The sequence below is a fragment of the Capsicum annuum genome, chromosome 11 (assembly GCF_002878395.1).
Source record: "Capsicum annuum cultivar UCD-10X-F1 chromosome 11, UCD10Xv1.1, whole genome shotgun sequence".
Classification (NCBI taxonomy): Eukaryota; Viridiplantae; Streptophyta; class Magnoliopsida; order Solanales; family Solanaceae; genus Capsicum; species Capsicum annuum.
Genome location: NC_061121.1, coordinates 144,595,677 through 144,616,462, shown reverse-complemented (window position 1 = coordinate 144,616,462; position 20,786 = coordinate 144,595,677). Strand labels below are relative to the sequence as shown.

Sequence of the window (20,786 nt, the reverse complement as noted above, 5' to 3'; positions counted from 1 at the left end):
AAGTATTTCTGGTTCACTGAAGTAAAAAAGTTTACTGGTACTCTCTTTTTCCAATGTTTTTTGTGACGAAGTGAACTGATAATTCCACACATAATTCTAATGGAAAATTGATGTCGATAGAGAATTGTTCATGTTCTTAGGAGCAAACGATAATAATTTAATGGAAAAAGGAATAAATACATCTTTGAACTATAATAATGGGTACATATATATTATCAGTCATGTCATATTTCGAGTACATGTATGCCCCTACCGTTAATGAAATGGTATGTATATGCTTCTTAAACTAACTGCGGGGCATATATGTAACCAAAATATGACAGAAGACATATGCAATATCATAGTTCAGAAGTATATTAGTCCCTTTTCCGTTTTAATTTTTTTCCCAAATAATAAACCCAAACCCACTACCCGACCTAGGGACGGTAATTTTAGTCCATATTTGTGAAAGAAGTCCATTTAATCCATATTTATTGAGTTGAATCATTCATATTTTAAATGAGTAAATATCAACATCAACTTATTTTAAAAACTCATATAAATATGGATAAAATAAATAAAATATGGTTATTCATTTAAACACAAAGATCACCTATGCTTAAAATTTCAGTTTTTTTTTCTTTTCTATTTTTTTTGCCTTTCTTTTTTTTTTTTTGTTTTTTCTTTCTTTTTTTCTTTAATTTAATTTTTTTCTTTTTCATTTTTTTTGTTTTTTTTTTCCTTTTTATTTTTTACACGTTTCTTATATTTTCTTTTTTTTTTCTTTCTCATTTTTTTCTCTTTTTTTGTTTTTATTTCTTTTTCCTTCACATTCTCTTTTTTTATTTTTGTTTTCCCCTTTTTCGTCTTTTTTGTATTTTTTCTTATCTTTTTTGTTATCATTGCATTTTATATTTTATATTTTATATTTTATATTTTATATATTTTTTATACTTTATATTTATTCTTATCATACTATATAATGTATACAATTTATCATTTGTATTTATATACAAACAAGTATATGAATTAATTATATTTGTTTGAGACTTACATAAGTTAATAAACACAAGCTTCTTATTATCCCATTTAATGTAAGTTTTAATTAATTACAATTCATAGCATCTCTTATCAATTAAATACAATTTAAAGTCTCTCTCTTTTATTTTCTCTCTTTTTCTATCTTTTATTTCTCTTTCTTTTTTTTTTTTCTTTCTTTTTTCCTTTATTTTACTTTTTTTCTTTTTCATTTTTTTGTTTTTTTTTTCCTTTTTATTTTTTATTCATTTTTTATATTCTCTTTTTTTCTTTCTAGTTTTCTCCATCTATTTTTTTCTTCTTCGTTTTTATTTCTTTTTTCTTTGCATTCTTTGTTTTGTATTTTCGTTTCCCCTTTTTCTTCTTGTTTCACCATTTTTGTTATTTTTCTTCTTTTTGTATTTTTTCTCATCCTTTTTGTTGTCATTGCATTTTATATTTTATATATTTTTTATACGTTATATTTATTTATATTATACTATATATTTTAAATAAATTTATTATTTATATTTGAATAGTTTAGTCGTGAATATGTATAATTTATCATTTGTATTTATATACAAATAAGTATATGGATTAATTGTATTTGCTTGAGACTAACATATATAAGTATACAATGTATCATTCAATGCAAATATATCGTTAGCATTTATATATCAAATTTATCATTTATATTTGTATATAAACAAGTATCAATTGTATAAGTATGGTTCAAGTTGTATAAGCATGTATCATCTGATAAAAATGTAACATTTGTATTTATATAATTTAGCAATTGTATTTGCATAATTTATCATTTTTATTTGTATTGTTCAATTTATATCAATAAAATACAATTTATATATATATATATATATATATATATATATATATATATATATATAGACACACACACACACAAGTGTTCGTATAAACAAAAATAACTATTCTTTTTTAATTGTTTAAAAATACAAATGATATTGTCAACTACGAATGCAAATACAAACAAATGAAACAAATGCAATTATAAATACAAATACAATATACGATCAACTTACGAAAATAAATATAAAATAGTTCTTTAAAAATACAAGTTCATCAATGAAAATAGAATATAAATACAAATACAAATACCAGCAAAATAAAACCACAAAATACAAATATAATGTGCAGTCAACGATAAATTATAAAAACAAAATACTTCTTTAAAATACAAGTGCGAATTATATAAAATATATACAATGGTGCGAAACTGTTCTGTGGCACGTAAATTTGAAAAACGGCAGCAACAGAATTCAGCCATGGAAACAATTGTGTGAATAGGAATGACATCGTGCTATTGCCCAAGTCCTTCAACGTAGTAGCACAACATTGACATCCTAATGCCAGACCCATCACAACATCTATTCTTTCCTTGGCCCATAAAATCCCAAATGCAAAAGATTCCTGTCAGATAGTATTCTTCCCCATCAATTTTCACATAACTCAATACGTCAAGCTTGCATAATTTTTCAGGGTACCTCAGTTACACTTGCCAAATCAGAATCAAAATCACAAACTGTTGCAGCGGTCATTTATTCTGATGCGCCTCCAATGAAGAGAAAGATGAGGGGGCACAAGAAGCAATACACGTATGAGAAAAAGCCTATTACTATAAGAGATTTTGTTGCAATGGAAACACAAGAAAATCAGAAAGCTAGGACAAATCGGAGGGAGACGAAGAAATGAACAACGGCAATAAAGGGGAAGGAAAAGCTAACGATGAAGTTCTCAAGCAACAGCAACTACAGAAAGATGCTTCAGAACTCCATTGCAAAAGCACCACCTTCAATGGTATCAGCACCCTATTCCAGCACTACAAAGAGCTTCAACCATGGACCTTCACAGTGATTTGGATTTTTCAGCAGCACTTCGAGTAGGAAGAAGAAAGAAAAAAACGACACTGCCACTGCCATTGCAGTCTAGCGAAGAAACTAAAAAGAAAATGAAAGTCATGCTCCATTTTTCATTAATAGTTGTGCTGTCACAGCAATGGAAAGTGCACACAATTAGTTATCGACTAGTTGTGCACATCATTTTTAATAGGCACCAATTTTACCAACTTCAAGTGTTTAATAGATGCCCTTAGGTGAGATGTCATGGAAATAGTAATCAAGTTCAGAGAGCCGCATGTGTATTCAGGCCTTCTAAAAACGTGAGTGTTTACCCCTACAGTTACATTCAAACCCGAGAGAGAGAAGGGGGAAAGGGGGAGAGAGAAAGAGACGAGGGAGGGAGGGACTGCTGTGTGTTTACCCTACAGTTACATTCAAACACGAGAGAGAGAAGGGAGAAAGGGAGAGGGAGGGGGGGGGGGGAAGAGGGCCGGAGAGGGAGAGAGATGCAAATGAATTAACCTAAGAAAGCAACCCATAAGAATAATATGATATAAATGTTAACCAACAAGTGGTGAGGAATAGTATCAGTTTCTCAGGCCAACACCAAAGTGAAACCTTCCAGTACGCTGATCATTGAAGGCATACTCTAGTCTTAAAGGACCCAATGGAGAGTCTACGCGAATACCAACCCCACATCCATATCCACTTCCAGGTTTTCGCCTTGGTCCAGCAGGATCACCTGACAAGGAAAAACAACAATTAAATGAAGGGTTGCATAAGTACAATGTAAAATCCAGAGTTCAAGAATTCTTTTTTGGGTTAGCGAGCACGCGGTTCAAAACTTAGTGGATAATGGGTTTGCCCATCTACCGCTCTCCATTTAAATACCATGCTTGTGCTTTTGTCTACGACATGATTTGAACTCGTGACACGTGTCCAATCCATACATCACAAACCAGATCAAAGCCCGGGGAAATCCAGAGATCAAGATTTTGACAATGATATAATTGCTTTAGCATGACATAACAAAACATGGAGGGCGAGATACATCCCCTTAGAAGCAAAATTTACAGTAGTTTGAGTAGAGTGCTTGTCAATGAAACCCCAAGTCTCGCGAATAAATTTGACACTGAGAAATACAGTTTACATCTCCCTTCATGATTGTGAATTTAGTATCCAAGTATCCCATGCTTATTCTACCAATCTGGTTGCATTAGACTACTCCTTCCGTTAAAATGGTTCGAAGTATCGGAATTATTACCTTTCAACAGGGGGAGGGGACAGGGGACGAGGACACTAGCAAAAAACAAAAAAAAAAAACATCAGACCAGAGATACATACCAGGAACAGTTGGACCAGATGCAAGGTCTGTGCCATAATCAGCAAATACAGCTCCTTCTACTGGCCCCATCTGCAAAATGTGGGAATATCATAAGAAAGAAGATACATAGAGCATTCACACCAATTACATTTATCAGAGAACTAATATATTGTAGAACCCAAGGGTGAAGCTTAATGGTCGATAAAGCTGGAACAAAGACCATGTGAGGCTGGGTCCATAACATAGTAGAGGCAAGAAGTTTCATGTCCTCAGCTATCTGAACACTTGGGCAGTGAGTTAACTGGTAGTTGTCCTGGTGAGTGGAAGGATGCAGGTCCCTCGTGCTGTAATCAAGGTGTATCCAAGCTGGCCCGAATCCGCAGTTATCAACGAGAGAGAGAGAGAGAGAGAGAGAGAGAGAGATCTAAGAAATTGTAGGGAAAGACACATAGGCCGGTGTTCTCTAAAAAAATAAAAATAAAAGAACATTAGCAACACCATCTTGGTAGAGTCGAGATAGCACCAGCACATCATTGGATAGATGAGAAATAAAAATCCACCAATATCTAGAGAAATGAGCTTAACTATCAGACTAAAGTTTCCAACTGCCTCCACTTACCAGAGGGAATGAAATTTCTCCACAGCCAACCACATAAGATCGGCCGGAGCCAACTGCCCCTTCTTCATATCCTCTTACACTATTGGTTCCACCAAGCGCAAATGCTTCATGTGGCGGAAAATTACCAACCACATGACCACCAGAGAAGCTGGAAAAAGAATCACAATAGCCAGCAATTTAAGTTATGGGAACTTTTAAAGGATACAGTTTTAGGAAGGAAAAACAAATTCAGATCTTTCGAGCTAATCATCATAACAGATGGAGAATATACCTTAGGAGAAGATGCAGAGGACCTAATACCAATCCTTTTCTAGCACGAGCATTGACTCTGTTGAAAACTAACCACTCTGACCACACAGGAAGTCCCTGATCCATGTTAAAAACAAACTGCAAAACAGCAGGGAAAAATAGCGAAGGGGTGCATCAAGAATTTTTTCTATCCCTTTGTTACTAAACAAAGAATCTGGCAGAATATTAGGAAACTGACCACTGAAGAACCAGGGTCACCAGAACCAGTATAGACAGCCTCAAGTTTGGCAAGTAACATATCATCATGAGTGTTGCCACTGCAGCAGTTCAGAAAGGAACACGTTGCACATTTTCTTATGGTCAGATATACAACACTTTAGGCAGCATAAACCATCATCAATCTATACCTTGCAGTAAGTGGACTACTGTAGTAATCCCTTATAATAGGACCCCCCTTGTCATCCCGAGCACCAGCACGCTGAGAAATTCAAACAGGAAGCGCAAGTAGCAATAGCATTAACAGAAATGGGAAACAAAGAATATATCAGACTCTGGGAATAATAATCAAATAACTCTGTAAAAAAACCCAAGACTAGAAACAAGAGTCTCCATCCTCCTTGGCACACACTTACAATTCAACCTTTTCCTTAAAATATCATTCAAACTACGCATGCCTAACTTCTGCTCGTTATTGAATAATTGACTCAAATTATTCCTAGGCGTGATAGCATTGCATTGTTAAGAACAAGTAACGTTTATCTTTTATTTTTTAGATAAAGCACATTTAACGTTTCTCCTAAACAATGAATAACCCAAAGTTTATGTGTTGGAAATATTCTTTGGTCCCTGAAACAGCAGTGGGTCAATGAAATATTATTACTCCCTCCGTCCCCATTTATGAGAAGGTGTTGACTAGGCACAAAGTTTAAAAATGAATGGAAGACTTTTTAAACTTGTGGTTTAAAATAAGCCATAGATATTTGGTGTGGCTATAATGCATCTCATTAAGGGAAAAATGAGGAAGTTTAAAGTAAGTTGTTACTGAAGATAGAAAGGTGTCATTCTTTTTGGGACCATCTAAAAAGGAAAGAGTGTCACATAAATTGGGATGGAGGGAGTAGGGACTATGATTAGGGATTGTAAATTCAAAAAATTTAATTACTAAACAAACCCATCCCAAATATCCCATCTGGACGAGAATTAGGATTAACCCCTGCATACAGTACATTGCACGCTAGGACATACTGTTGAGGTTGGAAGAATAGAAAGGTCTTCGTATATTTGATTCTTGACACTAAATACGTATCCTTTACGCCTTACGAAACAACAGGTCAGTTTCTCACAAGCAGAAACTGTCATTCTCCTGGAGTAACCAATTCAACTCAATATCAACCGGGGACTACAGAATCAACTGTTGTACTCCCAGAAAATAAATAAAAACCATTATCAGTACATTTACCTCTATAACCATGCAAACCACAGGAGAAAGTAAAATAATCATTTCACGGGAGGGCACAAATTATCTGAAGACACTAATATAAAAGCTACCTGAAACATGACTCCAGCTGTCCCATTCCACTTTGGCCTGAATGGCCGACTGTACTCAATCCCCGCTGTGACACGTCCAATTGTCAGGCTACCATCGGGTTGATTATGAACAAGTGTGCCAGGTGTCCTCGAATTCTAGTCAAAATAGGAAGTTAGGTAGAAAAGAGCTCTCGAGAACTGTCCTGATATATACTCTAGGAACTTAATTACCTGTATCATGATTGATCTTGAAGTCCTCTTATCATCTCCTTCAATCCATGGATCTGTGTAATTTATCCGAAAGATTGAGTCAATTTGCCCCCGCTCTAGTGACAAATTCAGCTTTTGATTTCTCCCAAAAAGATTCTTGTGGTATATGGCACAACTGAAATGGACAGACATAATGAACAGCATATCCTTGGTAAAAAGGGTGAAATGATCCTTTCTTTTTGGGAAAATAATTCAAGGTGGAAATTTAGCAACACAACGATTATAATAGGTAACTGCTAATACTCAGCAAGTTAATTACTAGCAGGGATGTCCGCTTATAGTCATCTTAAGGCTTTCTTTGAGAGAGCTATCCAGTTTTCTTTTTCAGAATTGAGAGCTATCCAGTTTTTCAAAAGAAGTCCATGCAAGAATTTCTTCCCTAGAAGTATTTAGCTAAAAAAAGGTAACTCACTCTACAGATTCTTTTTTTAAGAAAAGATGTCACATTGGCCTCTTCATAATGTCCTTATAAAAGCTATTTGGAGTAGATCTGCAGCTTGTTGAATAAAACCACCAAATGTAACAGAAATACATGGATTTTGCAGAAGTGCTCCCCAAAAGGGTTACGCATTTTGTAAAAGTGTTTCTAAGTAAAGCACTGAATATGCTGCTCTTTTGGAACAGAAAGTCACGTTAATGGTTTATCGAGAAGTTGTCCCAAAAGATAACTGAACGTAATACAGAAAACTCTCCGTACTTAGCATATATATAGGTTTAACCAACAACATACCCAATGTATTCCCACAAAGTGGGGTCGGGGAGGGTAAAGTGCATACCACTACCTTAGATAAAGTAGAGAGGTGGTTTTCGATAAACCGCCGGCTCAGGACAAATAACAAACAAAAAAACATAAAAGCAAACAACAAAAAGGCATATCACACCGCTAGATAATAATGGAAACAGGACAGTTGAGACGGTGATCCATTTGTTCCTACATTGCAGAATCACTGATCAATTATGGAAGATTTTCATCAATCTCAGAGGCATCCAATGGACAATGCCTAGTAAGATTGTTGACACTCTTTCTAGCTGGGAAGAAGCAGGGAATGTAGCAAAGAACATAGGCTAATGGAGGATTATTCCAGCATGCATTTGGTGGACCATTTGGAAAGAAAGGAATTCTAGGAGCTTTGAGAATAAGAGTAGATCCTTACAGAAGATTAAAGCAGATTGCATGTTGTTACTTTGTTTTAGGTGTACAAAGATTTCACTTGTAGATGCAGAAGCAATCCTAGAAGTTTTAGATGCATTCTAGGGCTGATATTGTGTTTACATGATTCACAACTTTCTTGTAAGGGTTTTCAGTACTTGCCCAAGTATTGGTTTATAATACAAAATTGTTTTCTCAAAAAAAAAAAAAAAAAAAAAAAAAAAGACAGACACCCACAAGGCAATACTATAAACTAGTTATTCGAAAGCATAGACATTATCAAAACACCACGAACAAGAGGCTACAAGAAACTCTAGGAACAGATACAAACAAAGCACTCTTCCTTACCATTACGGACGTACTCCTACTTAATAACCCTCTACCCTAATACGCATCCTCCACACCTTCCTATCAAGGATCATGTCCCCCGTAAGTTGTAGCTGCCTCATGTCATGCCTAATCACCTCCCTTCAATATTTCTTCGGCCTAACTCTACCCCACCTAAAACCATCCATAGTCGACCTCTCACACCTCCGCACTAGAGCATCCGTGCCCCTTCTCATCACATGCCCGAACCATCGCAACCTCACTTCTCGCATCTTGTCCTTCACTAAAGCCACTTCTACCCTCTCCCGAATAATCTCATTTCTAACCCTGTCCCTCTTGGTAAGTCCATATATCCATCGCAACATCCTCATCTCCGCCACCTTAAACTTTTGAATGTGGGAGTTCTTAACTGGACAACACTCCCTCCATACAACATAGTCGGTCAGACTGTTATGGAACCCTGAGGGTTGCACCACACATTGAGGGACAAGATCCCTCAGAGTTGATCACAGGCAATCAAACAATAGAGTGCTAGAAAACTAAAAACAGTGCAGGAAGAGTAAAAACACAAGATTTTTACGTGAAAACCCAAGAAGGGAAAAACTACGGCTTGCCTTACAAGCACCAAAGAAATCTACTACAATCAACCTCCTGATTACAGTCTAGATTTCAGCCTACCTTTAGGCTCCTTTTGCTTGTAATAACTCTACTAAAAGCTCATCATGGCAACTCTACCAAGGATTCTCTACGCTAATTAACTCTAATCAGCCTCACACTTAGGCAACTCTACCTAAGCACTCTCAACTCAAAGATGAAAACATTACTCTTATAGCATTATAGCATTAGTAGTTCAGTTACAAATCAGTACCAACTCAAGAACAGTTTCAATTTAAGCTCACATAAATAGATAAGAACTTGGGCAGTAGAGTTTTTGCTTCTATCTCTCTTCCACTCTTGAATTTGTAAAAACCTCATTTGATGAAAGTATCTCTTTTCCTTTTATAGATGAGTGATAATTAAGGCTGAAATATCATTGGACCAACCGTCCTAATCAGTACAAAATAGCACCTGCAAGTTTGTTACACAAGAGGACAAAACTACACAGACAACTCGTGCCAGTTATACTGTTCCTTGCACATCCAAGGGACCAGGTCCCTTGCAGTTAGTTGCTCATCATCAAAACTACATATAGCAATTTTCCCCCTTTTTGATGATAACAAACCAACCATACAGTTTTGAGCATCAATACACATTCATCACATTTAATCGGTGTGATTACCACCTGAATAGGAATGTTCCCCCAATCATCATGCTTACTCCATCATGCAACACAGGACCTAGTCCCTTGTTGTCTTTTGCAGCAAAAAACTTTGATTTCTCCCCCCGTCATCATGCACCTTCATTCAGTGCATTTGTATACTTCTTCCCCCTATCAACGTGACTCCCCTCATTCATCTATTCAGCACATCACATACTTTCCCCTATCGGCATACCATTCAAATCTGCAACTCAATTCACCTGGTACCTGGTCCATCTAATTCACTTGGAACCTTCTAAATATAGTCAATTTTGAGAAGAGACACTGATTCACTTGATAGTAGGACAGGCTGATGTGATCAATCCTAGCATCAGCTTGTTAGATTTATTACACTACATTATACCATGACTTGTTCTGGAAATAGGTCTGAGGACATTCTACAAGTGTCCAGAGTCCCTTCTGCATTGCTTTGAACTTGCCAGCTTCTTTCACATTTTTGTGAGCTCATTCTAACATTTGTCATTCTTGCTCTGAGCCATCTTAGACAGTCTTCTTTCAGATGATCTAAGGTCTTAGACCATTGGGATAGGTGCTCCCCTGGTGGACATGTCTAACATTTGTCATTCTTGCTCTGAGCCAGCTTAGACAGTTTTCTTTCAGATGTCCATCTCTTCCACAGTGAGTGCATAAGGATTTACATGCTTTGTTTTTGACATCTTGAACAACCTTGTCTTAAGACCCAGAAGATTAAGTTTTGTACTGATGCCCAAGTCCCTTACCATTATAAACTCCCTGACCAGTGAAATTAGAGAGGATTTGTGAGGATGAAGTCCACCGAACAGAATTTTTGAGTTCTTCCCTCAAACGGACCAGGTCCCTTTCTAACTGCTCATTCTTCTAGAGCACGGTCATGAGATGGTTTTAAGAATTCTTCATCTTCTCTTCAAGCTCACTTTGAAGCTATGAGGCCTCTTTCTTCCCTTTGCTATCAGAAGCATCTACTTTCTTCAGTTGGCTTACCAAACTCAAATTGTTAAATTTTAACTTAGCACATTGTTCTTCTATTTCAAAAATCTGGTGAGTTAAGGCAATTAATTTAAGCTTCTGATTCTCTATCTTTTCTTCCAGACCATTTTTCTCAGTACTCAATTTCCACAAAGTATCAATCAATACATATGCTAGCTTCTTTATCTTCTTATCAAAATAATTTTCAAGCTTCTTCTTAATCTCAGAGATAGTTACCTCATTTTCTTCTTCGTTTTCAGTGTCTGCTATAAAGGCAAATAAGGAATCAAAGGTCACATTCTCATCTTCCACTACAAGTATGGAAACATCTGCAGACTTCTCAACTCCATCTGATTTACTAGAGTCGTCAACCCATCCCACTAAGGCTTGTTTGACTTCAAGATCAGCTGCAACCTATCTTCTTGATTTTATAGGGACCTAGTCCCTGTCTCTTCCTTTGTCACCTCCAGTAATGTGATAATCCTGATGGTCCATTTTGTGCATTGGACAATCCTTGATAAAGTGTTCAGGACTTGCCAAGTAGGCAACATCAGAGTCATCTTCATTTGGCCCTGATCTTGAAGCTTTTATAAGGATTTCTCCATTTTTACCTCAATCTTCTCATGCACTTGTTGCTTTTTAAGTTAATGAGTTTTTAGGTTCCCAATGAGTTAATGAGTTCATCCATGGTGAGAGTTTTTAAGTCCTAGCCTTAATGATAGCATACACTTTGCTTTCCCAGGATTTAGAAAGGACCTTAAGAATTTTTCTCACCTGTTTGCACGAGGGAATTACTTCACCTAAGCAGTGTAACCCATTAGTGATAGAAGTAAACCTGGTAGCATCTCTTGAATAGTTTTCTTCTTCCATGGTGAAGGTTTCATACTGAGTAGTCAGCATGTCTACTTTTCAATCCTTCATATCAGTAGTACCTTCATGTGCAGTCCTCAAGCAATCCGAGATCTTTTTAGCATTTTCAAAAGTTGAGATCTTGTTATAGTCATCAGGCCCTATTCCACAGACTAACAATTTCTTGGCCTTGTAGTTTTTCTCAATCTTCCTTCTATCTTCTTCATTAAATTCCCTCCTGCTTTTGATAACCATTTTTGTAACATCTCCTTCTTTTGCAGGAACATGAGGTCCATCAAAGACTACGTACATCAATTCACTATCTTCAGCCATAATGAAGTCAAACATCCTTGTTTTTCACCACCCATAGTACTATCCATTAATCTAGGAGCTCTTATGGTAGATTGCCCTTCTTCCAGATTTGATGGAGCAGACATGATAACCAAAACACTCTAGGTTTGAACCTTTTAGAGTGACCTGTCTCTGATACCAATTGTTGGAACCCTTGGGGTTGCACCACACAGTGTGGGACCAGGTCCCTCGGAGTCAATCACAGGCAATCAAACAATAGAGTGCTTAAAAACTAAAGACAGTGCAGGAAGAGTAAAAACGCAAGATTTTTACGTGGAAACCCAGGAAGGGAAAAACCACGGCTTGCCCTCACAAGCACCAAAGAAAAATCCACTATAATCAACCTCCTAATTATAGTCTAGATTTCAGCCTACCTCTAGGCTCCTTTCGCTTGTAATAACTAATAACTCTACTAAAGCTCATCTTGGCAACGCTACTAAGGACTCTCTACGTTGATCAACTCTAATCAACCTCACACTTAGGCAACTCTACCTAAGCACCCTCTACTCAAAGATAAAAACACTACTCTAATAGCATGAGTAGTTCAGTTACAAATCAGTACTAACTCAAGAACAATTTCAATTTAAGCTACATAAATAACCAAGAACTTCAGCAGTGGAGTTTTTGCTTCTATCTCTCTTCCGCTCTTGAATTTGCAAAAACCTCATTTGATTAAAAAGCGAGAGTTGAAATATCATTAGACCAGCTGTCCTAATCAGTAAAAAATAGCACCTGCAAGTTTGTTACACGAGAACAAAACTATGCAGACAATTGTACTTTTCTTTGCACATCCAGGGACCTGATCCCTTGCAGTTAGCTGCTCATCATCAATACTACATATAGCAGACTGCCACTCTGTAGAACTTACCTTTAAGCTTAGGAGACATCTTCTTATCACACAAGACTCCAGAAGCGAGCCTCCATCTCAACCACCCTGCACCAATACGGTGCGTGACATCCTCGTCAATCTTACCATTCCCCTAAATCATAGACTCAAGATACTTGAAATTCTCCCTCTTTTGAATGGCCTGAGAATCCAATTTCACTACCACGTCAGCCACATGCAAAACTCACATGAGGATGTGACATAAAAATGCAGTTCAACCACTGAGAAATGCCAATAACAAAGTGTTGAAAAATTTTAAGATCATGGAAGAACGCCAAGCTTTGACCATTAGCCCCAAAAAGATCCTAAAGTTGGAAACAGATCTCAACACCGAGAGAATTTCATACTATCGCAATTACCTTCCAATCAATCCAGCAAGGGGGCCACTTGTGATCCTGAAATTGAAACACATACCAGTAAACAACAGTGGAGAACCCAAAAGGAACATAATGACAAAGTAGTTTTCCAAGAATAATAACTTCCCAAATATCACATACCCACTAGAAATTCCACCACCGGCAGAAATACCACCTCCACTCTTGCGCTCAACAACATTCATAACCAAGTCTACCTTACCGGTGTCTGCAATTTTACATCAAAAAGTTACTCTACACTACAAAGAACAATGATAGCACACACAGGAAATGACTAGAAGAGTAAGGAGGGGCCCCAAGCCGGCAAGCCCACCAATTTTGTTTGTTGTGTATACAGTCGCTTATATATGTACGGCATTCTATATAAATCATTTGCCTAATCAGTGTTCACCCAGCACAACCAAAGAAACTCACAGCAAAATAGTCTTTTAGCTATAAATTTGACAAAGCAAATACATTTTTCCATAACCTCTAACGTCTTCTCTAAGAACATACCACTTTTTTCACAAATTTGTTTAACTATTTTATTCATTCTTGGATTTAATACATGATATATTTTGCCTCTTATATTCAAGTTAGATTAGACTTTTTACTTATTAAAAAAAGACTTAGTTTTTACGCTTAAGTCCAAAAGGTTACAATGACAATATACACTGGGTAATCCTACAAGTGGGGTCTGGGGAGGGAGTAGGAAGTATGCAAGACCTTACCCCAACCTTTGTGGCGTAAAGAGGTTCTTTACGATGGACCCTCGACTAACAAAAAGTGCAATCAGAGAAGGATAGGAAGGAAAATAATGACAGCAAAATAGCAAGATAAACAATTATAGTAATTAAAAAGTGTTTTTCATGTTTGCAAAAGAAAAAAGAAAGTAACTTTTAAAAGACAGAAAACATTCATTTGCCTCATAATGCATCTCTTAAACTGAAAGTGGTGTTTGTTAGTAGTTTTTTAATTAATTAGAGTGATTTTATTTAAAGTAAATGCATAAGGCATTCACCTCCAAATTATATAAGGAATCAATTAAGTCCAGCAGATTCCCTCACAGCACTCCCCCCATTCCCAAAAATAAAAAAAGCAAGCACTGCAGACATCTCTGTTTTCCAACAACAATATATTCTTTCTTCTCATCAAAACACCTACAATTTCTATCTAGACATATAGTCCAAATCCAAATTATACAAAGGGGATGAAGAGCTAATGTTTTGTTAGTTTATGTATTTACCTAATAAAGATTTTCCCTGGTATCCTTAACCATTTTGTTTTGGGGATTCCATCCAAAACAGGGGCATTTTTGCATATTTTGCTAACGGGGGGGCATATTTGGCCCTATAGTATAACTAGGGACAAACTTGCTAATAGACGAAGGTAGCGAGATATTTTTGAACCTTTTTCCACTTCATTATTTTATTTTTTTTCCTTTCGATACTATAGAATCATTTCATTTTGATTTTTGTCCTATAATCACCCCCACCCCCACCCCACCCCAAATACAAAGGAAAAGAAAACATCCCAGTGATGCCCCATGTTACAAAGATGAAAATGAATTATGCACGAGAAGTGCAACAGGATTAGAAAGTTGAAACCATCTTTACTAAAGCACCTCCAGCAGGTTGGGGAATAATGCTAACATCTTCCATAATGCCCATAGCTAAGACAGTGTCCACGTCTCTTTTCCCTTGAAGCATGCTGTAAACCTAAACAAGAATAGATAAAATTTTACATTAAAACAAGCACAAAGATAGTGGGTTTCCAAGGAGGAAATATCACATAACAATTTTAAAATTTCCATGCAATTGCAAAATCAGAAATTTCACTTATGCCACTTCACAATTAAGAAGTTATAGATGCGGTTAAGAGTAAGATACACTCCTTTGGTCGTTTGATACACTATGGTTAACTGCACAAGAGAAACCCATGATTAAGGACCTCTTGCAATAAACAAGAAGAAACATAATGTCAACTATGTGGCCTTTAGATTGAGAATCAATTTTGCAGCAAAAAATAGGATAACACCTTCCAACAATTTCACAATCACAACTATTACCCCGCGTTTGTGGGGGTAGAGAGGCTGTTTCGGACAGATAATTTCACACAATCAGAAGGTGGAAATTAGTAAAGGAAAAACGGCCCATAATTTACTAAGCATTAAGTTTTCTTTCTCCGTGCTTCGGATACCATAATTACTTTGCAGGGCTAACAATTGTAGTTCATAAATTGGGATGCACCAGTACACTACCGTCTATTCATCAGCAGTACATAGGGTTCTTGATCAAAAGATATGGATAGTTGGACCAACTTAGATAAATCTATGTGCATTGATCTCGCCACCTCGGTAAAGTTTATTATGTTGACTCCTCATTTTACCAAGGCATGTCCACATGGATATGGAAACTTTGTATGAATACTTCAAAAAATTAGGTACGAGCCCCACAGCGAGCGCCCTACTTCAAAAAAGAATACTTCAAAATACATCAAGAAACAATTAAAAACTGAATGACATATGTGTTAAATCCCCTAAAAGGTTATAACTTATCTTTTTCCAAACTTCCCCAATTTCTACCCTCTTCCACCATCTCCCTCCCACCAAGACCGAGGGCTCATTTGTTTGCACTTAATGGAGGTTTGAATCTGAATGGTTCAGACTTCAGACCATTAAGTGCATTTGTTTTTCAATTAAGATTTTAGCGCTTAATAGGTCTTAATCATTCAAATCTAGAATCAAGTCTTAATAAGTCTGAAGAGGTATTCTGGTGTTGGATAATATTTACCACCACTCTATTCATAATCATCAGTCACCACCACTAACCACCTCTGCCACCGCCACCATTGTCAACCACCTCCACCATCACAACCACCATCGACAACAAATATCGTTACCATCCATTATTGTCAACCGCTACCACACCTACTACCTCTATTATTCTAATTATATTCCCCGCCACCACTGTCGTCAACAACAAACACCATCATCAACCACTATCGGCCAATCCCTATTATCGACCAACTCATCTATCACAAATAACACCACCGCTAACTACCACTAATACATCACAACCTCCACACATTCTTTGGCAGCCACCAACATTGTCACTATTAAAGCCACCTCTACCATCACTTCAACCACTACCATCACTACAATTTATCTCTACTAACAACCATCTCCACCATCACAACTAGCAACATCTCCAACTAGCACCAACACGTTGTCAAACCATCATGCATTCATTTTTCAACCATCACAATCAACACCTCCAACTACTAACATCAAGCAACGTCACATCACAACCACCACCACCACTATCAACCGCCAACATCATAATAGTCACTACAATACCAACCATTACAACCATCACCACCAACATTACTAATCACTAACATCAATCATTGTCACTGCAACCACCATTACCATCTACACTATCACTAACAAACATAAATATTTTTTTTCAATCAAATAATAATTTTGTTGTATTAAATTACATACTTCTCTGATATATAATTAGTTTTTTATTTGAATTGTATTTTTTATTTTATTATATACACATAATTTTTTTTTGCACATTCAGATGAAAAGCAAACAGTCTTAATCATTCAGTGTTTAGATCCAGAGACAACATCTTAATCATTCAGATGTGCATTCAGATTCAGACCTCTGAATCTTAAAAAAAACAAATGCAGCCTGAATAGGATTAGCAATCGTCAAACTGATCAAACCCCAATGGATATAACAATTGGATACTCTCTTCTAAAAGAATATCATTTTTAGGTTCAATCCCAAGAAAGGAAATAATGTGAGGTGATTTCTTCTCAATCGTGTAAGTCTTGGGCACAATATTACTCGATACCTGTCCTGGTGGGAGAGAGCAGGTACCTAGTGGATTGGTCTATGCGCAAGCTAGCAGGAACACAACATTTTTTTTCTAAAAAAAGATACATGCAACTTTTTTGCTGACATCTCCCCAGTTTGCCAACCCAAATATCCCTAATCAGCTACCCTCTTCATCACATGGTAGGTTACCAGTTTCATTGGGTACGACAATAGCACAACACGGCAAAAATAGTCCTTAATTCCAAGCTAATTTGTGGTTGACAAAACATAAAATTCCAAATATAAAGATATGAGAATTATGAACATATGTCAACTAGAAGTTTAAGTTCACTTATTATTTTGAAGCACTTACCTCTAGAAATGGGATTACCATTTTTGGAAAGCACTCAATCATTTTGTACAAAACCTTTCCCCTAACTAAGAAGCACGTGTGATACAAAGGTTGCCTAGTGAGATGAAGCTGCAATTTAGAACAGTGATAACCAAAAGATATATCTTTTTTGATAACCAAGAAAATCGTCAGTGTTAATGGTGATACCGATCGAAACTCGGGGGATAATGGGCCCACCCGCTACCCTTATCAACTTAAATAGTAGGCTTTTGACTACATCAGGATTCAAACACGTGACATGCGCCTAACTCATACATCATGCAATGTTGTCATACATCATGCAACAGGTAGCTGTAACTTTTTTGGGCTTCCAGATAAAGCCAAAAGAATGAAAGCACACTTGTTGATAAAGACTGCAGCCTTTTGGTTAAGTTCCAATTGATTTATGAAAACGTTGAATACCTGCCAAGCAAAGTATGACCAGCTTTTAGCCTAAAGAATGGACCTCCGACTAAACTTCAGGTTCTGCAGAAAGAGGAGGCACAAAAGAAACAAGCAAAAAAGAAAAGGATACTAGATAATTCACTACTCTAACATACTTTACCTACTTTAGTTTGCTACATTATATACATTAACCTACTTATAGAAATACAAAACTACTAAGAACGTATTTCAGATTGTAAAAGTTTCAGGCATTACAACATGTATATCAGAAAACAGATTAAAACTAAGTTTTTAGAGCAAAAATAAATCAAATGATGTTAGAATAGAAAAGACTTTACTAAGTATACCTGTCCTTTCTTTGTAGTAAGTTGCCTAAGTATAGTTTCAGGCCTTGTTTTCCCTACAGTTGGCTCACCACTGAAACATGCAAGCAAATGTCAGAAATGACCAAGAGTTATTGCATTTACTAAAAGCATAGGTATAAGAAAGTTGGGTTCTTACGTCCTATCCAGGAAACGGATGGCTATGTTATTCACCTCAGCTTCAGAAACTTCTAGCCTAATCATACCTCCAGAGAGCATCTCTATACCCGATACCTATAGGACAAGATATCTCTAACTCAGATCTCCCAAATCAAAATGAAAGGAATTCAAAACGGCAATAAATAACTAGAGGTTGCATGTCATAAGAGTGCTTACCGCTCCAAAAAGACCCCGCTCCATGTACCAACCATTTATAGAGATTATTATTTCATCTATCCGCTTGATATTAACAATTTTTCCTGCATTATTTGACACCAACATGAGCACAAGATGGGTTTGCTTACCATATAGAATGTAAAATATAGGCTGATTATTTAAAATACTTGAAAGAGAAAAATATAAAGCAGAAGTTCATGAACATGTAAAGAAATGACAATAGAGGATGCATAGAGAGTACAAGGAAAGTGTACCATATCCATCTCGAAAAGAATCTTCTATAAACCTTGCTGGAAGCACATTGGCTCCTTCACATACCAAACCATGGAACTCTTGGTTTGGTTCTACCTTATGCCGAAACATAATGATATAAGCAATAATACATAGCAACAAATGAGGAAATGATACATTCTAGTTTAATCATTACAACCACGAATGCAGGGAATACTTAAAACTTTTAATTTGATATTGCAATCGTCATTTGCTTATCAGAAAGAAAAACTATTTTTTGTTTGATAAAAGTAACAGTCGAAAAGAAACTTTTAAGACTTGATTGAATCTATATCCAAGTCGAATAACTGCCTACTGTTGCTGAAATTTCAATAACTAAAGTGAAATAACACTAACAACATTATTATCTTTTTAACACATGCAAACACAATATGGTATATCCCAATTTGTTTGTCATTTCTAGCTAAACGAACCAACTTTCAAGCAAACTAAGTTTAACTCCTCCAATTTACTCAATACTGAAATGACAGATATAATTCATTTTACTTACATTGACACAATTATTTTGAAGCTAAACTTCTACTTGGGTCCGGCTATACGCAGGAAAAAACATATTTAATTTATTTAATATCTCAAAAAAAAAATTTAGCTTAAGGCTGACATCTATTTTTCATCTATTGAATAGCCATTGATTATTACTTCTAATTCAAATGCTAATGTTCCAATTGATAGTTGTAACATACCCCATTATTAGCTTTGTCATTTGCTGCATATCTTTATCGGCCTTTATCATCCTACAAAAGAATTCTTATGTCATTAATTGTAGTAATTAAACTCGCCAACCTTGAAATTCTTTGTTAGTTTCCATGCATATAGTTTTAGTTTTATACTAGAAGAGATTGTTGAATTCTGAAAATATACTACATCGGTGAAATATCCTTAATGACTGTGTCATTGAAACCTCAAACTATGAGAAATTCCTACCGTTTCTGTGACCAAGTATTTTTACCGTAAGACTGTCAACACCAAATTCCCCTCAATTTGAGCCCGTATCATTCTAATAACAAGAAGTACTTAATATCTCAGGCAAGGAATGTACCTGAAATACCAAGCGAATACCATCTCTGGTATCCACAGCAACAGGCATGCAGGAGCAAAAGTACCCACTGGCAACGATCCTATGCACATCCTCTTGCACCTCTCTCACAGTAAGTGCCGAATTGGGTCGACATGCTTTGAGTGCATTCAACGCCTCACTCTCCAAATCCTTCCGTTCAAGTTCTTCGCCATCCTTGTTTCGCACTAACACTTCACTAATCAAAACTCTCTCCTCATTCCCACTCCCTGCTTTCGGGCCCGACGAAGACGCAGTCAAACTGGCAGTGTTATCCGGGTTGCTCTGAGTCAACGCGATTGAAGCACAACAAAGTAGAGGAGTATTTGATAAATTACAGGAAAATGGGTTGATGTTTCTGGGTTTTCTTAGAAATTGAAGAATTGTAATTTGGGGATTGAACTTTTTGGATAAAGTTTGAAAAAATCCAATTTTGGGATTGAGATTTTGATGAAATGGGTGTGAGAATTTGGGAAAACTTTGTAGAATAAAGTGTAGGGGGTTAGGGGTATGGCGGTGGTGGTGTAGAGGAGGCGGGGAGAAGAGAGGGAATTTTTTTATAGAAGATGAAGTGAAGCGAACGTCTTCATTTTGGGGCATGGCTGAATGTTAATGCTACTTTGGTCCTGTAACAACTAACAACCACTAGGGTTTTAGGGGGTTGAAGAAGAGAGTGGTGTTGCACTCCCTAAATCTGAAAGGGGACGAAAGTCGGGAAAATGAGTTAAAAAGGTATACTTGAGTGTGTGTGTTTTTTTTTTAAGAAAAAACATATCTTTCTCGTTCTTAAAACTCACTTTAACATTTTTAAATCATATTAATTTCACCTTTTAAAACTAAATATCACTTGAAGAATGTATTACACTCGTCCACACATCAGCATCACGTCAATGTCACACAAGCAAAATAAAAATAAATATATATAAATATTTTATATATATATATATAAAACATATTTTAAATAAAAAAAATATAACACCCTCCCCCTCCCTTTCATCTTCTTCAAACCTGTAGATTATATACACTAGAGGAGAAACCATAGACAAGAAATTAGAGAAGGGGCCATGAACGGATCTAGCT

General features: G+C 36.3%; 1 protein-coding gene across 2 annotated transcripts; it reads right to left on the bottom strand.

The window, feature by feature from the left end:
* Positions 1-3,387: 3,387 nt before the first annotated feature.
* LOC107855573 (outer envelope protein 80, chloroplastic) lies at positions 3,388-20,437 on the bottom strand. 2 transcript variants are annotated; one of them, XM_047399009.1, is made up of 16 exons: positions 19,692-20,436; positions 18,616-18,709; positions 18,362-18,444; positions 18,165-18,259; positions 18,011-18,080; positions 14,663-14,756; positions 13,183-13,267; positions 13,045-13,080; positions 6,821-6,974; positions 6,611-6,745; positions 5,470-5,540; positions 5,301-5,379; positions 5,085-5,200; positions 4,814-4,961; positions 4,215-4,284; positions 3,388-3,612 (listed from the first exon to the last, which is right to left on the bottom strand). In XM_047399009.1, exons 1-16 carry the CDS (start codon positions 20,304-20,306, stop codon positions 3,458-3,460), a joined length of 2,100 nt encoding a protein of 699 aa, XP_047254965.1. In that variant the 5' UTR covers positions 20,307-20,436; the 3' UTR covers positions 3,388-3,457. The 2 variants fall into 2 exon arrangements, with proteins under 2 accessions (XP_047254965.1, XP_047254966.1); XM_047399010.1 differs by lacking the exons at positions 3,388-3,612; positions 4,215-4,284 and adding an exon at positions 4,291-4,657 and having other exon boundaries at positions 19,692-20,437.
* Positions 20,438-20,786: the final 349 nt, after the last annotated feature.

Excerpts from the sequence above, each read along its gene's own strand:
- LOC107855573 (XM_047399009.1), bottom strand. The coding sequence starts at position 20,306 with ATGCCCCAAAATGAAGACGTTCGCTTCACTTCATCTTCTATAAAAAAA. Across the intron at positions 6,746-6,820 it reads CAAGATCAATCATGATACAG|AATTCGAGGACACCTGGCAC; the intron begins GTAATTAAGTTC and ends TATTTTGACTAG. Across the intron at positions 4,285-4,813 it reads GAGAAATTTCATTCCCTCTG|ATGGGGCCAGTAGAAGGAGC; the intron begins GTAAGTGGAGGC and ends CACATTTTGCAG.